Genomic DNA, 23,052 nt, shown 5'->3' with positions numbered 1-23,052 from the left:
GAAACTAAATGAAAAATTAAAAATACAAAACATAACAATAGAAAATAAACCTTGAAAATATAGTAAACCCAATCAGTTTAAAAATGCCCAAAGTAGTTTATTTCATCACAAATGAGGCAGAATGAAAGATTGGAGCAAAAGAGGAAAATGCGCATGGCTGAGTTATTCTATACTGCAGTTATATTTTTCAGGGTCAGCATTAAAAGTTCTAAATTATTTGGAGGAAAAGTTCCTAAAATAAATTTTCTCACATATGAAACTACTTAGACCCTCATTTTAAAAGACCTTCCCTAAATGCATTCCCTTAAAATAATTCAGTTAAGCAGACACTCTCAGTTTGATATCCTGTCAATGGACGGTCTTTCATAAGAAGTCTTTCCTTTTACCATATTATTGTTTCATCTCCAGGGGAAAAACATCCTGTATTTTAAGATTTAAATCCAGCTTTGAAGCTCTCAAGATTTTTAAATAGTTTACATTATGTTTCCTGCACTTAGAGTTGCATTTTGTTTATTTTTATTCTTTTTAATGTTACTTGCAGAAATGATATTTTTGGTTGCATGTGGAAATTAAATATAAATTTTACTCCATGCATTAAATAAGCTTCAAGCCTTCCTTTTAAACTGAAATGTATCTTTAAAACAACATGGAAGATTTTTTTCCCCTACTATTAATGCTCATTCAGATAAGTAAAACTGTATTTAGACAAACAATTACACAACAAAAGCCTTGAGAATTTGCAAATATGAAATTACAAATAAAATAGTTCATGTTTTTAAAGGGATACGCTTACAACTGTTTGGACATCAAACTATGAGCAGCCGTAGCCTTCAGGCGAGCAAGATTAACTTTTTCTGAAAATTCCTCCACTGTCTCAATATCCACATTCTCCTCAACTTCACTGGATTCACTTCCATTCTGTGACAAAGTAATGAAACACGGTAAATTCTATCAAGAGATCCCAGTCATGTAAACTATTTAATAACAATTAGTATAAGAATCTACAGTTTAAATAATTACCACAATTCTCAACCATCTCTAATGTATACTGAACAGTTATGGCTATATGTCATTTTAAAAAAATAGCAATAACTATGCTATCAAAAGTCAAGATTTGAATAACTGAAGATCTAACAAACAAAGAGTCATTCACAGTACCCACACAACTATCATAGGATTTACAATGCTGTATTTTAGTAATAGGCAGTCTATCAGAGTAATGATGGAATAATCATAGCCAAGAGATTTAATTTCAAAGAAAGAAAAGTGAATGATGGATGTAGACTAATGAAGTTCAACTACTTAAGCTAATTAGAAACAGTAAGTCAGTGAAACAAACTGATAGTTTTATATTGATTTCTTTTATTGCTTTATGTTAGAATATAAAATATGCTAAAGCACCAATAAAAGCAATTAAAAATATAATAAAAGCTTTAATTCATCCAGTTTTATGATGGAGGGGCTGAAGTTTGCTGCTTTATTTTAATTAGACAATAGGTATTTTACTGTATTAATTATAAGACCCATGGTGGTGCAGTGGTTAGAATGCAGTATTGCAGGCTAACTCTGCCCACAGTCTGGAGTTCGATCCTGACCGGCTCAAGGTTGACTCAGCCTTCCATCTTTCCAAGGTTGATAAAATGAGGACCCAGATTGTTGGGGGCAATATGCTGACTCTGTAAACCAGAGAGGGCTGTAAAGCACTATGGAGCAGTATATAAGTGTTATTGCTATATTATTGATTGTGTTGTATCTACTATTTTTAATGGAAGTTTAGCCTATCTGCCATCCAACTTTCTTTCCATTTCAGGCATAGGACCTTTCCTTTATTTTCTTTATGTTAACACTGAAATCTTTTGGGCCACTGGCTATCACCCCAGTTCACCTTTCAAAGAAGTTAGGGTTTTTGGTTTTTTGGGGAGGGGCAGCCCTCAGGTTGGCTCTTGAGGCTGGAGAACTATGAGAGTTATGAAAAGACTCTCCTTTGTATTTCATATGGACATGATAATTGTTCATTTGGATACTTCATTTGGATACTTCACAGTCATTAGATATCTATTAGTGGATTAGAGAAATCACAAATGAAGAACTGATTACTCGCATCCATTTGCAGTTCTTTCTGTGGACACTTGTGAATTTTTGCAGCTCAGCTCCTCGCTCATTTGATCTCTATTCCTTCAGATCTTGTGTTCTTTAGAAATGTAATGTGAGAGCTGCACCTTGATACATGGTACGTATAATGTGGGATTCCTGACAAATATTTATCTTTTTTAAATCAGGATGTAGAAAAGGGTTAAAAATGAAATTGCATTTTTGTATGGATATCTTTCAAATGGTCCTAGTATGAATTATGTTATATGCAACATATTTTGCTTCTCTAGAGACTATTCAATGCCTATCTGTTGATAGATTTCTAGTAAAAGCCAATTAGAATGATTGAACAATCAACAGTCTGCCCATCCCTGCTATGAAAAACTCTTAGAATATTAAAGAAGCCTTTTACATTTAGCTACCTGTTTGATGGGCAGGCTGCATTATGGAATATAAAAGACCATTCATTCTTTGGTAGATATTTCTCTTATTACCTGTCTCTATTACTTTGGCCTCAGCTACTGGCAATCATGAACAGGTCTCCAAAAGGCTCCTCCTTGCTTGCTAGAGAAGGTATTTCAGGAAAGCAACTGCTCCAAGAGCTGTCATGATGGTGGAAAGCACTTGAGGCAAAAGCTGAACATCCACAACCATTCCAAAGATCCTTCAAAGCAGTGGTAGGATTCAAATACCTTAACATCCGGTTCTCTGCATGGATGCAGGCCTGGGCCTCCTAGGCCTAGAATGGACTTCCGGAAGTGACATCAATGCACTCCCGGCGGGCTGTTCTAAGCCTGGGAGACCTCCTCCAGATCTCTGAGGCCTAGAACGGACTTCCAGAAGCAGCATGGGTTCAGCCAGTTCTCCGAACTCAACAAAATTTAGCTACCAGTTCTACTGAACTAGTACAAACCGGCTGAATCCCACCACTGCTTCAAAGTCATGAGAGAAAGGGTTTGAATCCTGCCAATTCGAGATACCATGCAAGTAGTAGCTTTAGGCATTTCAGCAAGACATGTATGTACCAGGGTGGTGGTGATGGAATTAACAATAACTTTGAGAAAGATATTAAGGTTGACTGCATTTCCATCCCATCCATACATAATCAGCTATTTGTGAAAAAGACATACTGATCTCCGGGACAGAGAATTTTATTATGTACTAAGCTTTGGTTAACCACTGCTAACATTATCAAAGGATAAGCTGACATAGGAAATACACTGCTTTTTATAGCCCTTTAAATGTCGATAATTTGGTCATCAAGCACGTAATAGGCCCGTCAATTCGCCGCCCGCATGTGATTGGCTGTATCAACTGCGATTCAGCTGTGTTAGCCGATGTCTGCCTGGCTCCCATTGCTCTGCTTTCTGCCGCCCACTTTATGGGCTGAATACGCTTGTCAGCTATCTATTTTTGGATGCTTAAATCTTAATTTGAAGCTGATTGTAATCATATCAACAAAACTAAACTACAATGATCTTACTAGAAAGGCAATGGAAATACTGTAGTATCTGAAATCAAATCTTCTGCTTTTAACAGCAATATAACCTTTTTAAATATCAAACATTATTTTGATTGAAGCTATTAATTAGATAGTTATCAGATTAGTTTTATACTTACCAACATTTCAACATTTCCTGTATCCTCACTTTGATATCCAAATGCTTCATCAACCATCTCATTGGCAGATTCTTCTGTTTTTTCATCTTTTTCTGTATCATCCCGGGTAATATCAATAAGACGTGAGGATTTTTTTCTGTGACACCTGGTTTTCCATGTATTTTGTTTTGTGGATTTTGTTAATTTATCTGCAAGTTCATCAGCATCCACACTGATTTTATTTTGTACAGCTAAGGATGGTCTGGATATTTTGCTGCAAGTTTTACTAGTCTTGTGCTCATCTTTCTTATTTTGATTATGTTCCTGTATATCTTTAATACTTTTTTCATAGCTAGAATAGTTACAGCTACTTTGAAAATCAGTACTTTTTTCATATAAATCTTCATGAGCACTATCCAGGTATTCATTTTCTAAGGTATTATTTTTATTTTTGCCAGCATTGATCTTAGCCTTCTCACTTACTTTTTCTTTGTCTTTTTCTTTAGCCACAAAGTCACATTTTTCCTTCATGTTCTGTCTTGGCAATTTTGGGTCTTCATTTTTCCATGGATCTAGAGAAGGTTTAGTCTTTGTTTGCAGCTTTTCGGTATTATTTAGGGGAGAGTTGTGCTGAGCTGGTTTCCTAGGTTTCCACCAGGTCTGTTCAACAATCAATCCTGCTTTTGTATCTAATTGTTTTTGTTCAGCTTTTTTTGATTCAGTAATTGGATTTTGCATTGATCCTTCTTGTAATGTATTATGGGCAAGAACTACAATTTCATTACATTTCTCATTAGAATATGAAACTTTATCTAGGGGGTCTTCAGCATCTTTGTCTTGATTTTTTTTCTTAATTTCATCGTCTTCACATTTCTGCTTCTCACTGGTATAGGAGTGGTCTGATTGTATATTAGCTTGTAACATGAGAGCAAAACTGGGTAACTTCTTCAACATTTCAACATCCTTTTCAATTATTTCTGATATATTTCTGTTACATGTTATTTCTTCAGAATGGAAGTCTGGATTATGCAATAGTAGTTCATTTTCTTCTAATTTACTAATTTCTGCTGTTTGTGAACTTATTGAATCTTCCTCTAACGTATTGGCACTGACCTCACTTTTCTTATGTGAAATTTTAATCTCAAGAGATGCAACTTTCTTTGCAATGGAACTTGAATCATTCTTCTGCCCTGGAAACTGAAGCAAAGCAAAACTGCCTGACTGTAGAGATATTAGATTATTTATATTGCTTGGTAGCCCACTGGCGTTACATCTTATTTTAGACTGACAACCTGTTTGATCGGAATTGTTTTTTACTCCAGAAGGAGAAATTCTCAGAGTCAAAGTACCAACTGGGGACACCAAACCTGAAGAATTAGCAGGTGTTGCTTGAGTTACTGAAGCAGAATGCACAGCTGTAGTTCTAATGTCCTGTAATGTCCAATTTGTGACAGGGGATTCCGAAGCAGCAGAAGTGCCCTCAATGATAGAAGACATAAGTATACTAGAAGGAGGCATAGGCAAGAGAGAATTAGTACCATTAGGTGACACTGTGAAAACTGAAGGGGATTTATTGGTAGGGGAAACAGGCGTAGAATAGGGTAGGGATGATGAAATTGCAACTGTAGAAGGTACAAGTGTAGTAGAAGAGGTTGTGGGCAACAAAGGAATGTCAGTTATAGAGGTCATGGACAAAAGAGAAGATGTTTCCGTAGAGGGGGATAAAGACAAAGCATTAGAGGACATGGAGAGCATTAAAGAGGACTCAGTGGTAGGAGTTTGTGATAATACTGCAGTGGTTGTGTTTGATGTCCCAGACAAAACAGAAGCGTTCTCTGCAGTTGAGAATTCAGACAAAACTGAAGGAGATGTAGACAGAATTGAAGTTGTAGTAGTGGAAGTCACCGATGGAACAGCAGAAGCTTGACATGCGGAGGTTTCAGGAAGCTTAGAAGGTCCAGGAAGTCGGATTCCTACCATAGAGCCTGTAACAAAGAAATGTAAAAAAATATTATTTCTTGCTAAACACTTATTCCATCCTCCAAAATAAGCATTATTTTTTTTAATGCAATATCAAATCCAAGGCAGAAATAAACAAATCCTAATCAGATATCTTCCCACAACTTTTTTGGGTGGTCATTTGTACATTCACACAAACAGATGTTGTTCTTGCCTAGATTACTGTTTGGAATGGTCCTTCCTGAACTGCTTTTTGCTGAAAGTGAAGGCGATCTCACTGAGATTTCTCAATGTAGGCTTTTATTTCAATTCCTTAAACCAGAGATTCTCAAACTTTCTCAGTTCATGGTACCCTTAGTGTCTCAGTAATTTTTTCATGGTATCCCTAGGCCAAAACTGTGAACTTATTTTATTTTTTATTTATTTTATGGATGTTTTATTGTTTTAATTTTTTTAATTGTTTTTTTTTAAATTTTAGAACTGTATGATGCCCAGTCACACAGTTGAGTTGGGAGACTGTAAAAATTGAATAAATAAAATAAACTACCTTGAGTTAGTAATTTGGCAGTCTTTGACAGATTTCCAGTATTGTTGTATTTCCCTTAAAAAGTCTGAAATACTGCATGGCGCCCTTGTGCAGGTAGGAAACTATTGCCTTAAATTATAGCAAATATCCTTAATAGTAGGCAAAAGTATTGAGAGGGGATAAAATTCATTTCAAACAACACTGGACAAAACTGCCTATTTACAAAACATACCTCTGAAGAACTTGCATTCAACCTATAGTGCTACAAAAACATAGGTAACTATATTAGAGACTTTTAAAGAGTTATATTTTTGTGACTTTCGGCAGTTAACAGAAATAGAAGCATTCATAATACAACAACTTTGACCCAAATAATGAAAGCATTAAAAACATAATTAAAATCCCTGTAATAATTAATACTTTGATAGTTTTGTTAAGTAATTAATATAAATTAAAACTGTCCTTCTGAAAAAAGCAGCAGACACAGCTCAAATAGAAGCACCACCAACTTAAGTCTGGCTAAGGTAAGTCAGCAAATGTATTCATGGAGAAAATGGTTTTAAAAGAAAGAAAAAAAATGTGGTTTGGCATCTTTTTGAATAACTCCATATATGCAAGCTAGAAAGCCAATGTATAGAAGTGTCTAAAGGAGTGGAAGAAAGACCATATTCTGTTAATGGGAAGTAATGATACAATTCAAGGGGAAAAAGAGACATTCAACTGCAAGGCCATATATTGGAAATATTCTTTTGGGTGGCATGGGAGAAAACAACCTTCTAGATGTTAATGACTCAATTAGTAGAATATTCTTCTGGAGATGATATATCCATCACTTACTCTCATAACTTTAAAATTGTTCACAGCTATTACTGACTTCTTCCAGGATGATTTTGATTACCGTACTTAACCTGCCAAAATATCATTTCAAATCACATGATCTCTGAACATTGTACCGATACAAAAAACAAACAAACATCAACTTTCTTATTGTTTCTATGTTAACTTGTTAATGTTATTATTTTTACACTAATACAACTTACATTAAAGGAATGTATTTACCTTCTAGTAACAAATAATTTAAGTGCTGAATGGAGAAAATATTCCCAGAAAGTCAGGAGTAAATTAATCAAAACTAATTTTTCCAATCTAGATAGTAGGCATAATCTAGCAAATCCTGAGAAAAATCAAATTTGCGAACACAGCAGGAACAATATGTTTCCTTTCAGGTGAACTTTTAAAAAAGGAAGGGGAAAGCTCTATTTTGCCGTGGGGTTGTTTGGGGGTTTTTTTGCTTCCCATTTCAATTGCTTCCCAATTTGACTCCCTGTTAAGAGCTGTTCCCTAATCTAGAAAAGGGTTGATACAACACTAAGAATTGTGGGGAAACGATTTAGGAATTGAAACTGAAGAACTCCAGGAAGGCCAACCCAACCACTTTCCTATACACACACGCACACAAGCGCTTATCCATTAGAATGTATTTTAGTATGCTAAAACTAGATACACAATTATAGCAGGATCTGCTGTTTCAGAGTTACTTACACAATCTCATAAAATAATAGCAAAATATTTGCTGTATTCTATACCTGGATTACGGACCATTATGGGCTGTAAACTGGACTGTGCTCCTGAAGTTTGAAGTTGATGCAAGGGAACAAGTTGGATAATCTGACCATTGGGGTGTCGGTAGAGATTAACAGCACCTGGATGTCTCAAAGGTTGTAAAACTACTCTTTTGCCAGAGGCAACTTGCATATTTTGTGAAGGTCGCAAAGTAGAAGAACACTGCTGTACGGGAATCAAAATAAATCGTGTTCCCATACGATACTCTGCTCCACGAGGCAAACCTGGAGGACTTGTAGCACCTGTATTGTTGTGAAAAAACATTCTTCTTAGCAAATTCTTACTACACAAGTAAGATTTACAGACTATTATACAAAGTTGAGATGCAAATTTTTGCTGTAATACTGTCGTGCTTCCCAAAATAGATCAAGAAAACTTTTAAATCCCTTTTTGCATGTCAGGGGATTTAAAGGGACAAGAAAAATGCCATGTCTTTATTCCCTCTCCTGATGAAGAAAGAATCTATAGATGGAAGAAGAGAACTCATTATTACCAAACCCAAAGTCTATAAAGGTATATAATAGTACAGTTATATTAATAACATTAAGAACCAGGCATTGTTGTTACAAAAAAGAAAGTGCATTTCATTGGTATGGCAATATCTAGAAACAACATAACTGATGAGAAAATATCAAAATATTGTGGTTTTCAAACTGAGATTGAAACATTATAGAGGGGAAAAATAATTTTTTTCATAACCATTATAATTATTGAAATACTTAAAGGAATCACCAAGTACTCCACCATTTTAAACTATGACACCCTATTTTTGCAGTCTAGCCTGTTTGGAACAGTATATATGTTATGACAATATATCCATGTATCCTTAGCTAGGAGCTGATATTAATAACAATAAAAAGAACAAACATTAGAGCTTTTGTGTCTAATTGTGTTTAAAGCCATTGAACTGGAAATTCAAGTCCTGCCTTGGAGAAAAAAAAAACAGCTAAGTGATATTGCACCAGCCACTCTCTCCACCCTAGGAAGAAGGCAATGTCAAATGTTCCCAAACATCCCCCCCCCCAAATGTAGTTGTTGTTAAAACTGAAGAGTGACTTGAATGCAGGTGCATGCACAAACACGCATATTTCCTGCTATCTTTTGGAACACAGACTTCACTATGCCACACTAATGGGGTCCTGAAACTGAGTGAAATTGTACGCTCCTCAAATAGTGCAATTGTAAGAATTCTGAGCAGAAAGGAGGGAAATGAGATTTTTTTTACAGTGAGGGAAAAAAATATTTGATCCCCTGCTGATTTTGTATGTTTGCCCACTGACAAAGAAATGATCACTCTATAATTTTAATGGTAGGTTTATTTTAATAGTGAGAGACAGAATAACAACAACAAAAATCCAGAAAAACGCATTTCAAAAAACTTAGAAATTGATTTGCATTTTAATGAATGAAATAAGCATTTGACCCCTTCACAAAACATGACTTAGTATTTGGTGGCAAAACCCTTGTTGGCAATCACAGGGGTCAGATGTTTCTTGTAATTGGCCACCAGTTTGCACACATCTCAGGAGGGATTTTGTCCCACTCCTCTTTGCAGATCCTCTCCAAGTCATTAAGGTTTCGAGGCTGATGTTTGGCAGCTCAAACCTTCAGCTCCCGCCACAGATTTTCTATGGGATTAAGGTCTGGATACTGGCTAGGCCACTCCAGGACCTTAATGTGCTTCTTCTTGAGCCACTCCTTTATTACCTTGGCTGCGTGTTTTGGGTCATTGCCATGCTGGAATACCCATCCACGATCCATTTTCAATGCCCTGGCTGAGGGAAAGAGGTTCTCACCCAAGATTTGATGGTACATGGCTCCGTCCATTGTCAATTTGATGCGGTGAAGTTGTCCTGTCCCCTTAGCAGAAAAACACCCCAAAAGCATATTTCCACCTCCATGTTTGACGGTGGGGATGGTGTTAGAATAGAATAGAGCTGGAAGGGGCCTTGGAGGCCTTCTAGTCCAGCCCACCGCTCAAGCAGGAGAACCTATACCATCTCAGACAAATGACTGTCCAGTCTCTTTTTAAAAACTTCCAGTGATGGAGCACCCACAATTTCTGAAGATAAGCTGTTCCACTGGTTAATTGTCCTCATTGTTAGGAAGTTTCTCTTTAATTCTAGGTTGCTTCTCTCTTTGATCAGTTTCCATTGTTTCTTGTCCTTTCCTCTGGTGCTTTGGAGAATAATTTGACCCCCCTCTTCTTTGTGGCAGCCCCTCAAATACTGGAATACTGCTACCATGTCACCCCTATTTCTTCTTTTCTTTAGACTAGTCCAGAGGTAGTTAACCTTGGCTCTTTTATGACTCATGGACTTCAACTCCCAGAATTCCTGAGCCAGCTTGGACTAGCCAAACCTAAGTTCTGCAGCCATTCTTCATATGTTTTAGTCTCCAGGCCTTTGATGAGTTCCCTTTCTAATCCCTCATCTGTCATTGATGAAGATATTGAAGAGTACTGAGCCTAAGATGGAGCCTTGCAGTACCCCACTGCTTACTTCTCTTCATGTGGATGTAGTACCATTAAGGACTACTTGTTGAGTACGGTTTGTCAGCCAGCTACAAGTCTATCTGGTGGTAATGTTGTCTATTCCACCTTTTTCTAGCTTACCAAGCAGTAAATTGGGGTCTACTTTGTCAAATGCCTTACTAAAATCTAAATATACTATGTCCACAGCATTTCGCTGGTTCTACTAATTTGGTCACTTTATCAAAGAATGAAATAAGATTGGTTTGGCATGATCTGTTTTTAACAAATCCGGGCTGGCTACCAGTTATAACTGTTTGCTTCTAGTTGTTCGCAGATGTTTTTTTATTATCTTTTCTAGGATCTTCCCAGGTATTGATGTTAGACTGATTGGTCTGTAGTTTCCTGGGTCTGTTTTTTTTCCTTTCTTAAAGATTGGAACCACATCAGCCCTTTGCCAATCCTCAGGTACTTCCCTGGTGCTCCAGGATTTTTGAAAGATTCTTGGGGTCATAGGCAGCATTCCTCCTCCTCCAAACATAGCGAGTTAAGTTGATGCCAAAGAGCTCGATTTTGGTCTCATCTGAATGATTCACCCAGTTCTCCTCTGAATCATTCTCATGTTCACTGGCAAACTTCAGATGGGCCTGTACATGGGCTTTCTTGAGCAGGGGGACCTTGCGGGCACTGCAGGATTTCAGTCCATCATGGCGTAGTGTGTTACCAATTGTTTTCTTCGGTGATTATGGTCCCAGCTGCCTTGAGATCATTGACAAGATCTTCCCGTGTAGTTCCTCACCATTTTCATGATCATTGCAAGTCTAAAAGGTGAGATCTTGCTTGGAGCCCCAGACCGAGGGAGACTGACAGTTATTTGTATTTCTTCCATTTGTGAATAATCGCACCGTTATTACCTTCTCACCAAGCTGCAATCTTGTCCCTGACATCCTTGGACAGCTCTTCGGTCTTGGCCATGATAGAGAGTTTGGAATCCGATTGATTGCTTCTGTTTCTGATTGATTACCCTTTAAGAGAATGCTCCTAATTTCAGCTTGTTACCTTTATAAAAGATAGCTGGGAGCCAGAAATCTTGCTGATTGATCAAATACTTATTTCACTCATTAAAATGCAAATCAATTTATAACTTTTTTTGAAATGCGTTTTTCTGGATTTTTTTTTGTTATTCTGTCTCTCACTGTTAAAGTAAACCTATCATTAAAATTATAGACTGATCATTTCTTTATCAGTGGGCAAACGTACAAAATCAGCAGAGGATCAAATAATTATTCCCAATTAAAGGATGGAAATCTATTCTCCCAGCAACTGTGCTTGAGATCACTGGGAAGAAGATAAATATGGTATGCACATATATTTCCACACTTCTACATAGAAAATAATTTACACGAATATATTCAATATTCTGGGAGCTTCCAAATTTTGTAGGTTTCTAATTCTATTTAATGCCAGCCATATAGCCCATGATCACTAAATAAAATTTTCTTCTTCTAACTGATGGTTCCTATATTTTCTATTACTCATAAGTCTTTTTATATTAACCTATTAGCATGGCATTCACACTCAAGGAATGGAGCAATTGCATGCTGCACAAGATTCTGGAGACTAATTCAAGTTTTCATACGCATAAGGATAGTCTTTTTGACCTCATTATATGGAAAGAACAGAAAATGTTAGCTAACAATCACATACTGCAGGGAAGAATAAGGCCAAGTAAGTCATTCAGTAGCAGTATCTGAAGAGCAACTGACAAATTTGAATTATAGTTAGTTATATGAATTAAGGATATTCATTTTATATATTTAACTATTTAATATTGCTTAATTTTTTATCAATTATTACAGCTTCCACCTGTACGATCCAATGCCTGCTTTTGTTTTTCACTACATCAGCAAATCAAGAAAGGGCCTAGCATGAATAACTTACTTTGATCTTGAGCAATTAAACTATCAGGAAAGCTTCATTGTTATGTCAGTATGTCTGTATGTTTAGGGAGCATTGCTCTATCTCAGCATTCCTCAACCTTTACAACTTTGCAGCTGGGGGGGGAGAAGGGGAACTGGCTTGTGCAAGTGGAGGGCTGGCGCATGGACCTTTGTGCGCCAGCCTGTCACTTGTGCAAGTTGAGCTGCGCATGTGTATGTCGACTTGCCGCTTGCACAAATTGAGCTTTGTGCATGTGCGATGGCCCGTTATTTGCGCATGTCAAGCTACATGTGTGCGTGCCGGCCCGCTGCTTGTACAAGTCAAGTTGTGTGCACGGGCGCTGGCCCACTGCTTGAGCAACTTGAAGTTTGTGCATATGCGCCAGCCCACAACTCATGCAAGCGGAGCTGTGTGCGCTGGCCCACCACTCACGCTGCCCAGTTCCAAACAGGCCACAGCCCGGTAGTGGGCCACGGCCTAGGGGTTGGGGACATCTGCTCTATCTCATAGGTTGGTTGGCAATGCAAAGATTCAATCAAAACAAACATCTGTAGCAAGAAGTGATGATAAAAGTTTTACCCTGTTTTTGATTTGACAAAGGGCTTTTGTGAATTCCTGAGAGTCCAGCAGGTTGAACACAGCTAACTGATGAAGTAGGTGAAGTCACAGTGATTGGGACTACAGCTGTGGATGTACAAACTGAAGTTGAAGACTGAGCAAAAGACATGCTTGTAACTGGCTTTGTTATTTCCATAGCATCCGTGGCTGGGGATATATTTATTTCTTGTTTTCCAACAGTATTTGTAAAAGCAATGTCAGAAGGATGGATAGCATTGTTATTTTGCAAAGGGCTGGAAATTGTTACAGGAAGTGATGCCACAGAAGTTATAGCAGTTGTAGTAGCAACTGTAGTTGAACCAGCAGAAAGTAAGATAGATTTGGTATTAGATTTCTGTGTTCCTGTCAGAGATTGAGATGACCCATTTTCAGAAACCTTCTTCTGTAGACCTCCAACTGTATTTAGAGAGGTCAACTGATAGGTCATGCCATCTAATAATGGCCGAGGAGCTGAAAAGAAATAAAGATTTTCAAAATCAATATATTAATAATTTTTATTTTGTATTTTCTACATTCTCCAAGGATGGCGTAGCAGCATATCAGAATCAATGACGCTATGCAATATGATAGAACAAACTGCTCTTTGTTTTTCACTCATTCATTCATTTCTTTTACAATACAACAGGGGAAAAAATCCAACCTACCTATCTGTCTCTGTGCTGAGACACGAGCAGGGAAGACTGATGTAGTATCAGGAAAAAGTGAAATTGTAGACGTTTCTAATGTGGATATTTCAGTTGACAGTGATTCAGAAACAGCAAGTTTATTACTGGGTGCCCTCTTGAGGATCATTGTTGAGAGATCAGACATGGTTGACTGCAGTCTACCCGTGAGGTAAGCTGCTAGATGACTGGCTGGATGCAATGCTCCCATCTGTCCCAAAAGAAGTTTGGCTTGAGGAGAATTTTTACCATTAACCTGAAATAAAAGAGGCAAAATGCCACATCCACTATCACGGCATGGTTCAATAGAGTCTACAACATAAGTGCTGATTTAATTTGTACTTAATGCAATAGAATAGTTGTTTTAAAAAATAATAGCTGAAATCAATTCCAACGAACTTCCTCTAAAATTTACTTCAATTCAAAAAGCAATTTGTAGCCACATGAATTACTGATGTTTGGGAACATATTCTTAACCCATCTTATTTTATGTTAAGTATTTTTCATGCTTCAGAGCCTGGTCATGTGTTTTATTTTTTAAAAAATTCCATGGGAAAAACTTCACTTAATAAAATATTAAACAATAAGTATCAAAACTCTTTCCTTATTCAGAAGTCTATGTATCAGATGTAGGTAGTCCTCAACTTACAACTAGTCGCTTAGCAACTGTTTGAAGTCACAATGGAACTCCCTGGGGATACTTAGGACCCAGATTTGAGATTCCAGCAGTTCCCATTCCCACAATCACATGACTGCATTTTGGGCACTTGGCAGCTGAACTGCATTTACAGCCCTTTGTAGTGTTCGATGGTCACATAACTGCATTTTATGACAATTTTGCCAAAAACTGGCATCTGCTTCCAATTTTTGGCAAAACCATGCCAGTAGTGAGCCACCGGTTCCCTTAACAATCACGGTGTTCACTTAATAAACAAAGCAAAAAAAGGTAATAAAATTGGGTCAGTCATGTGAGTGACCCGATTTATGACCATCACAACTGCGATAGGCAGCTCCATTACATTCATAACTCGAAGACTACCTATACTTGGACAAATTTTCTTCTGATTGATAAATGAAGAATTTCTAAGCTAATTGTTTACCCTTCCTGTTAGCTCAAGAAGCACGAATAAACTTACAGTTTTTGACTTGAGTGTTTAACACACTGCCTTCTACTTCAGTAACATGGCCAAAGTTAGGGCAAAAGAGATTAAAGTCAGCAGTCAACATTAATAGGCAAGAAATTAGAAAGAAAACCCATCTGCTTATAATGTTGTAAGAATATCTGCAAGGGAAAAAAATCAACTAATTTCAAGTAATCAGAGTTTAGAGTGATTTTGTTTTGTCTCTACAAATAAGATCAGGAATCCTATTCATGAGTTTTGTCTCTCTCCACTTAAGAGTAACAAATTACTAAAAAAATATTGCTATGTAAAATTCAATAACATGAGAGAGGCTGGAGGTGGAATTCTATACACTGAAATCCAAACTGTCCCGTAAGAATCCCCTACCTGAATCAAATCTGAGGGATTTAAGCCATGTTTGCATGTGTGAGCAATCAGTTTTCCTGCAGAAGAAAATCTTGCATAAAAGGGTAAACCTTTCTTCCTCTGTTCCTGTGATTTCTCAGGGGTTAATGTTATTTTTTCTGTCTTCTTGCACGGTGACAATCCAGCATTAGGTGACTCAACAGCGACAGGAAGGGTTTCGGTTTTGTCCTGACATGGTGGCATGGTGATTTTCACTCGCGAAGAATAGATGGGTGTGTGTTTTTCATCCCAGGTTTTACTTTCAGATTCTAGCTCAATCAGAAAATGGCCTACTTTGAGCGATTTGGGCATCTTATTTTTGATATGCTGTGATAAGATATTCAAAATCTCATTGCGATCCTCCTCCCAGTTGCAATCAGAAATAATCTCAATCAGTTTGTTTTTGCCATCTGGGGTAATATGATGTACATAAGAAGTGAATGGATCCCCAGCACTACAGGAAAACCACCAGCTTTTCTCTAGGAAATAATGGAAAAAGGTTTCTGAAATACTGCAATTTTACAACTTACAATTTAACTTGGATTTGTTTTGTTATTTTCATCAACATGAAAAAAAAATCACAAGGGAAAATACCAAAAGAAACAGATCTTAGTAAACAGTATCATACTTCATTTTATTAACAATAAAAGTATAATATTTAGGCATATGTTAAACACATCTGAATTTTATATTGGCCATATATTTATTAATATACTGAGATAACAAATCTTAGAAAATGTATGCTGTAAAATAATCAATTTAGTAAAAATTGTACTTTTTGCTAACCTATTTTTCTGTCAACTTGTTCTATCATATTGCACAGTGCCATTTCTATTATTCTTATTGCTCATAATTTATCATACCAATATATAATTATCAACTTTCCCAAATATTTCCCAAATTATATAAAGCTTGTTTTACTGCCAATAATGGTGTCTGATTAGATTTTACCTTGTAACTGTGAATTTTGTCCTTCAAAATTATTTAAGAATTGTAGGATATTTTTGAATTTTTGTCTAATACTTGTTTTTTTGCAAATGCTTTATTTCCTAATCCCCAACCTGCTCCATCAGCGCGGCCTTTATGCTCAACAAGTACCGAGGCGAGAGACACTCACAAGCAGACTGGGGTTTTCCCTTCATCAGCTACATTTATATAAATCTTGCCTTAAGTCAGTAGTTTAACCTATGTCATGATACATTATTTTAATTGAGAAATATGGATAATGTAATGGGGTTAACAGAAAGACAGAGTCATAGTAACTGGATGCAGCTATGCTTTTAATTTGAAATGCAAGTTATTATTGATCAATGTGATTTTTTTCTTTCCTTTCTAGTGTTTTTCCAAAAGTGAAGGGTCTACTTTTTTTCAGATCAATGAAAAATTCATTGGTTACAACAAGAATTGACCAACTGGCTTGTTACAGGGGGGCAGGGGGGCGGGAGAGGGAGACGGAGAGAGAGAGTTTGGTCTAGTACAGGGGTAGTCAACCTTGGCTCTTTTATGACTCGTGGACTTCAACTCCCAGAATGCCAAGGTTGACTACCCCTGGTCTAGTAGTTAAGGATCAGTCTAAAAATCTGGAGACCATAAGTTCAAGTCTTTCCTTAGCCATTAAAGCCAGCTGGGTGACCTTAGTCCAGTCCCTCTCTCTTAGCCCAACTCACCACACAGGATTGTTGTTGTGGGGAAAATTTGCTTTGTTTATAATAAAGTAATAAAGGTGGGAAATAAGTTAGGATATAAATAAATAAAACAAATACATACACACATATGCAGGATATAGTTTTACATTTTTCATTAAAATTTAAACTTTCCTATTATTATTAACAAAATAACTGAAATCTATAAACTAAATTTGTAATCATTTTGTCTGATTCAGCTCATATAACAGGTATTTTAAATTCTAGACTTATTTTCTATTTTAAGTAATAGATTCAATGTTTTTTTGCCACTGAGTTAACATAGCAATAACCAGTACTGCCTCAGATCAAACTGAGGTGGTATAGGGTACTCCTCAGTTAACGATCATACAAGTTCAAAGTTTACAATAGTGCTGAAGAAACTGTAGTTATGCTCGGTCCTCAAATTTACAATCAGTACAGGACCCCTGTGGTCACATGATCAAAATTTGCACTTTGCAGTCTGCCTGCACTTACTCTCACAGGGACACTTCAACTTTCCCACCTACCTATTTCTGCTCAATTAACGACAGCAACTGGGACTGTTATGGCCAAGCAACGTGGTCATTTCATGTTGTGCTATACAACTGCATCGCTTATTGATGGAAATTCTGAACCCAATTACCCACTGTTAATCAAGATCTATCTGTACTCTGTATATATTTTACATATGTACACAGATATTAAAACATAGAGAAAACATGTTATTTTTTTTTAATATGGCAATGGCAGTATATGGTGTGGCTTCAGGTGCTCTGGTATAGTATGGTTTTGCTGTGTTATGTTATGGTTGATGATTAGGTTGGGAAGTTTTGAAAGTGGGGTGGACTATGAAGTTGAGAGGAACAAGCTGTTAGAAATGGCTGGAATCTGGGAGCAGATGTTACTTTACCTAATTACCATGGGATTCAGTTAACAACGGTGAGATTCAATTAACGACAGCGGTCAGGACAGCAGGGATTGCCATTGCTAAGCAATGCAATGCAGTCATGCTTAATGACCATACTGCTTAGCGGTGGAAATGCCAGTCCCAATTGCCATCGTAAGTCGAGGACTACCTTGATGCTATTTAGCAATATTCAGAATTGTGAGAGGTTCCCTGTGCAATTCCTTGCAATGATTAACATTAAATATTTACACTTTAATTCATAATTTTGACTTTTTATTTCTAAACTATACAGAGAACAATCCAGGTGATGCAGGAATGTTATTAAAAAAAAACACAAATTATTCACCATTACGGATATAGGTCAGTATTTTTTTTTAAATATATTTTATTGGTTTTCTAATTTTAACAAAAAGTACTTATGACACACCGTGGTGTTTGGTGTTTCTGTATTTATAAAACGCCTTTCTTCCCCAAAAAAAGGTAGAAGCTGCCTTTTCAAGCCAGGGAAGTAATTCCAAAAGCTCTTACAGGTAGCAAAAAGAAAAGTAGAAAAGAGAGGGTTGCAAGCAGATTCTCACCCGGGTTCACCACGGGGGCACTCACAGCTTAGATGTCGTCTGACTTACGGTCTGAAGCGGCAGAGCGATCAGCCATTTTACTGGCCGATCTTCGCCGGCCCTCGGAGGTCGTCCGGACAGCTAGAGGAGCTGCCGCTTCTCTGCAGCCGGACAGGGGCCTCCTCGACGGAAGTCACACCCTCCAGGGCGACTTTGGACCCGTATAAGGGTCCGCCGACGAAGGGAAAGCTAGCCGACGAGGAGACAAGTCTCCCCGTGCGACTAGTGACGCCGCGAACCGGAACCGGAAGTCGCGGATATAGGTCAGTATTAATGTAGCTGCATTTAAGGCAGGACAAATTAATAGGAATACGCATTAAATCTACCCACTTTTCTGGAACATTGTTTTTCATAATCTACATCGCCTCAGTTTAGTTCTGCTTAGCTTCTTCCTTTGAAAAATATTCAATTTTGTTTAGATTGCAAAAATTAGGCCGTACATATTTCATTGTCATCTGCTTTCCCCCCTACTGTATTTTCTACTAATTCTATGTGACTGAACTGATCACACAAAGAACCTAATGACTAAAGTCAAGTTTTAATTTTACCTCCAGGGTCTTTATCCTCTTCAATTTTCAGAGTCTGGGGTTCTGCATCATGTTCCTGGAAATAATATAGAAATATATATATACATATATATCTTAAAATCTGATTATAAATTCAACATCTTGTTTTCCAATATGCTTATCTGAAATCAACCTTTAAATCCCAACATTTCAAAATAGTCAGATTGAGCCATATATGACAAAATTAGAAACTGGTGGTTTTCTGATTGACAGATTACATGTCACATAGTTTTGGATATACATGTAGTCCTCGAGTTACATGGCAAATGAAGGCAGGATTGTGTCATTAAGTGATATGCTCATAAAGCATGACATCATGTAAAAATGTAATCGTGGTTGCCACCCTAGCTGCAAGATGTGCAGGTCATTAAGCAGCAAGTGGTGGGAGTCACAGGTAAGGATTGCAAGGGTGGTATGAGTGAGGCCCTGGGAACCCCAATGGGGACCCTGTGCAAGTGAGGGAGAGGGATGATGCAGGTGCATGCATGTTGAGTACAGGGACGCCCAGGGAAGTAGTGGGGTCTCTGCATATTCAGGGAGGCCCAGGGTAGGAGAGTGCAGGGTGCCTGCATGGGAGTGAAATATATATTGGGGAAATTGTTCTGGGGAATTTCTCCAATGCATCAAACACACCAAGATCAACAAGGAAGAAATTATGGTCTCCTTCAGTGTCACCGCTCTCGTCACCTCAACTGCAAAACCTCTACCGCAAACCCATGCAAATGGACCAGATCCTCAGCTTCGCAAGCAACCCACCCCACTGCACACAAAAGAAGCTATGTCAAGACCCTGTTCAGAAGGGCCAAGGCACATCGCAGCATCACAACACTAAGAAAAGCAGAAAAGAAATGCCTGCTCAACATCTTTCTCCATAATGGCTATCCAAAAAACTTCATATTCCGACACACAGACCCAAACCACAACACACCATACAGCTAACCACCACAGAAAAACTAAGCCTATCACACACAAAAAGGGTGTCAGAAATGACAGTCAGAATTCTCCAACCCCTAGGAATAGCAATAGCCCAGAAACCCACAGCCTCACTCTGCTAAGTATTATCCAAACCAAAGATACAGAAGGAGGAAAGAAACAATGTAATCTACAAAATCAACTGTAACCATTGCAGCCAATTCTATGTGGGACAAACATCACGTCAATTAAAAACCAGGCTGGCAAACACAAACACTGGCTGGCAAACGCCATAATCCCAAATCCTTAATCTTTACCCAAACCAACACCAAATAGCATCAGTTCAATTGGAGCAGCACAAAGATCATTGGCCACCCTACAAGCAATACCATCAACAGACATACTGACCCACAACCAGCCTACGAACCCCTCAGAATCCAAATCAACCACAGAGACAGCACCAACCCTCAATCAACCCACACAAGTCCCCACTCCCACCAGCAGTTCACCTCCCAATGACCCTGACCTGATATAACCTCCCCATCACAACTGATGACTCACACCTGACCCATCCCAAGACCTATCACAAACCCTCACTTGACACACCCACCCCTGAAGTGCTTATAAACAGAAGAACACTGACACTGGTGTCTCTAAACTCCACTGAAGATGTTACCTAGCCTGGTAACGAAATGCTCAGAAACCAACCCACAAGCTTGGAGAACAAACCTTCGCCCTCAATAACAATTTAGTTTGGTAGTACTGCATCTAGGTTCTTTTCCTTAAGCTTAGTTTCATATCTGGTTTGGCCATTACTGAACATGCCTCAAATTACAGTACTAACTAGTTTAATAATGTCAGCCCAATAACTATTTTATCATTTTTTTTCAAAGATATACATTAAAAAATTGTCAGTAATACTTTACCTTTTCAATACGTTTTTCACAATTCCAGGGGCACTTTTCCCGCTGGCCTTTCTCCCGTACTTTCCGTTCATATATTCGCACACGAGCACAAGTCATCATACTTTCAAAATATAGATAAACAGGGTCCTTATCTTCCTCTCGAATCTATAAATCACACAAAGTGAGCTTTTAATTAAACGAATGTCAGTGTAAGTTGCATTTATATCATTTGAACAATTTACGCACCTTTTGTATTTTCTCTATAACTATAACTTTAACTTTAATCACATTTATACCCCGCCCTTCTCCTGGTGGACTCAGGGCGGCTTACAGCCAGTTTAAAACAAAATAGCTAATACAATATACAAAATTTAAAATGTAGTTAAAATGAAATATTAATATAGGCCTTTTCTTTTTTTAAAAGTTATTTAAAAACCAAATTTAAAATACCCCTTAGGCCAGTCCTGCCAGCTGAAATAGCCATGTCTTGAGGGTGCGGCGGAAGGAGGGGAGATCCGGAATCGCCCGGATCTCTGGGGGTAGTTCGTTCCAGAGGGTGGGGGCTCCAACAGAGAAGGCTCTCTGTTGGAGCTATAAAAACTATAAAAAGGAAGCAGTGTCTTTCAAAAGCTAGCTAATGTTTATTGGGAATGTTTCCAATTGAGCAAGAAAATAGAAGCCAGTCTGACTGCCCAAAGCTAAGTCATGACACAGCATCAATAAATAGCATTTGAGCCATTTTCTTTTAATCCCCCTTTAAAAAAAAAAAGCTTGAACATGTGAGCATTTTGTTAAAGTTTGCAGTTTGTTACACACTTAGTTACCCTGGGAAAAATACTGTGAACAAGTGGAAAACAATCCTTTTCACTTGTTATTTCTCAAGAAGCTAGAAGAAATAAAAATGGAAGGAGAGATGTTTAGTACAGTTAATGGTACAGATAGGAAGGAGACATATGTTTAAAAGATGGGATATGTTATTGTGTGAGAGAATGCACCCAGCAAGAAAGATATGTGTAGAATGATTTCAGCTGGGTAATCAACTAGCCTAGAATGTAGCAGAAAAGGTAGTTATGTCTCATTACATCCATGTAACACTTCTATTCTATAAACTGCACTGACTCCTATATGCTTCCAAATGCAATTTATCTATAAAGTCATGTGTGGCAAAAAAAAATATTGGTGATTTGTGGGACTGTCTTCTCCTAAAGATATCTGCCCATCCCACATACCTCAATAGAGATGGCACACTCCAGATCCTTTCTTGGAAACAGTATCCCCTTGTAGGACCCAGGAAGCATGTTTTCTCAATGGCAGCCCCTTCCCTTTGGAATGTTCTCCCCTGATCACTGATATCTAGTTGGCTTCAACCCCAAGGGCCTTCATAAAGGCAGCCAAGATCTGACTCTTTTCCTGGGCACTTGGATCAGGATGATTATATGAGATATAAAATATTTTAGTTCTGATCGTCTTTTAATTGTTTTAGTTTGCTTTACTGATAAGTGCCATTTTTCCTTTGACCTTTGGTGTAATGAATTTGTACTGTGCCCATACAGTTTGAGCTGGATGGTCATATAAATGTTCTAAACCAAGAAACTCAGCTGGATGAGGTCTGACAACGAATGAAGCATTAATTTTTAAAAAAAATTCATTTGAGTATATATTTGGGAAAACTGACTGGGTATGATAGTCCTATGTAAGTGAATACATTTTAGAGAATTAAAGTGATCTGAACTCAATATTTGTCACATATGAAACAACATTTTTATGAGAAAAGGATTTCTTATCTCTAACTAGTTCAACTGGTAATCTATGCAGTCACTTATGGATTCTGTATTTGTACATAACGATTTTTAAAAACTTTTATTACGAGTGTTTTAATAGGTATCCTGCCACCCATTGTAAAATTTCATGCTCAAAACGTGTGTTTCACATTCCTATTCGTTTTAAAAATTAAATCAAGATAAACTTAAAACAAAACAACAGTACTTACAATAGGAAAAAAGGTAATGTGTGTGACTTCGCAGATGACTGAGCAAAAAATTAAAGTAACCTATATTTTTCATGATCTCTCTTAGTCCCATGCAAAAGAATATCAAAGTAACTCTTTAGGAGATGGAGCAGGAACTAAGAAACAAAGAAGTGAACTAATACTACAAAAATAATTAAATACTGTAGTTCCAAGATGTAGTTCAGATGACACCAAGCTGGCAGGAATAGCCAACACTCCAGAAGGTTAGGCTTAAGATACAGGAGGACCTGGACAGACTTGAACACTGGGCGCTATCTAACAAAATGAAATTCAATGGTGAAAAAAGTAAGGTTCTACATTTAGGCAAGAAAAACCAAATGTACAGGTATAGTATAGGGGGTACCTTGCTCAATAGTAGTAACTGTGAGAAGGATCTCGGAGTCCTAGTGGACAATCACTTAAATATGAGCCAGCAGTGTGCTGCAGCTGCCAAAAAA

At 37.6% G+C, this 23,052-nt stretch overlaps 1 protein-coding gene across 1 annotated transcript in view; it reads right to left on the bottom strand.

Moving 5' to 3' along the window:
- MGA (MAX dimerization protein MGA) overlaps nt 1–23,052 on the bottom strand; it is a 61,771-nt gene that overhangs the window by 11,738 nt on the left and 26,981 nt on the right. Inside the window, exons 10-17 of the mRNA XM_015815936.1 lie at nt 20,608–20,751; nt 18,752–18,806; nt 14,998–15,494; nt 13,472–13,745; nt 12,789–13,277; nt 7,762–8,040; nt 3,712–5,675; nt 794–918 (exon numbers count right to left, since the gene is read on the bottom strand). Coding sequence (XP_015671422.2) covers nt 794–918; nt 3,712–5,675; nt 7,762–8,040; nt 12,789–13,277; nt 13,472–13,745; nt 14,998–15,494; nt 18,752–18,806; nt 20,608–20,751 — 3,827 coding nt within the window. The remainder of the gene's footprint in view (nt 1–793; nt 919–3,711; nt 5,676–7,761; nt 8,041–12,788; nt 13,278–13,471; nt 13,746–14,997; nt 15,495–18,751; nt 18,807–20,607; nt 20,752–23,052) is intronic.

This window comes from Protobothrops mucrosquamatus, unplaced genomic scaffold, assembly GCF_001527695.2.
Source record: "Protobothrops mucrosquamatus isolate PMUCROS unplaced genomic scaffold, P.Mucros_1.0 scaffold387, whole genome shotgun sequence".
In the NCBI taxonomy this organism is placed as follows: Eukaryota; Metazoa; Chordata; class Lepidosauria; order Squamata; family Viperidae; genus Protobothrops; species Protobothrops mucrosquamatus.
This window is presented reverse-complemented; position numbering and strand designations above follow the sequence as displayed.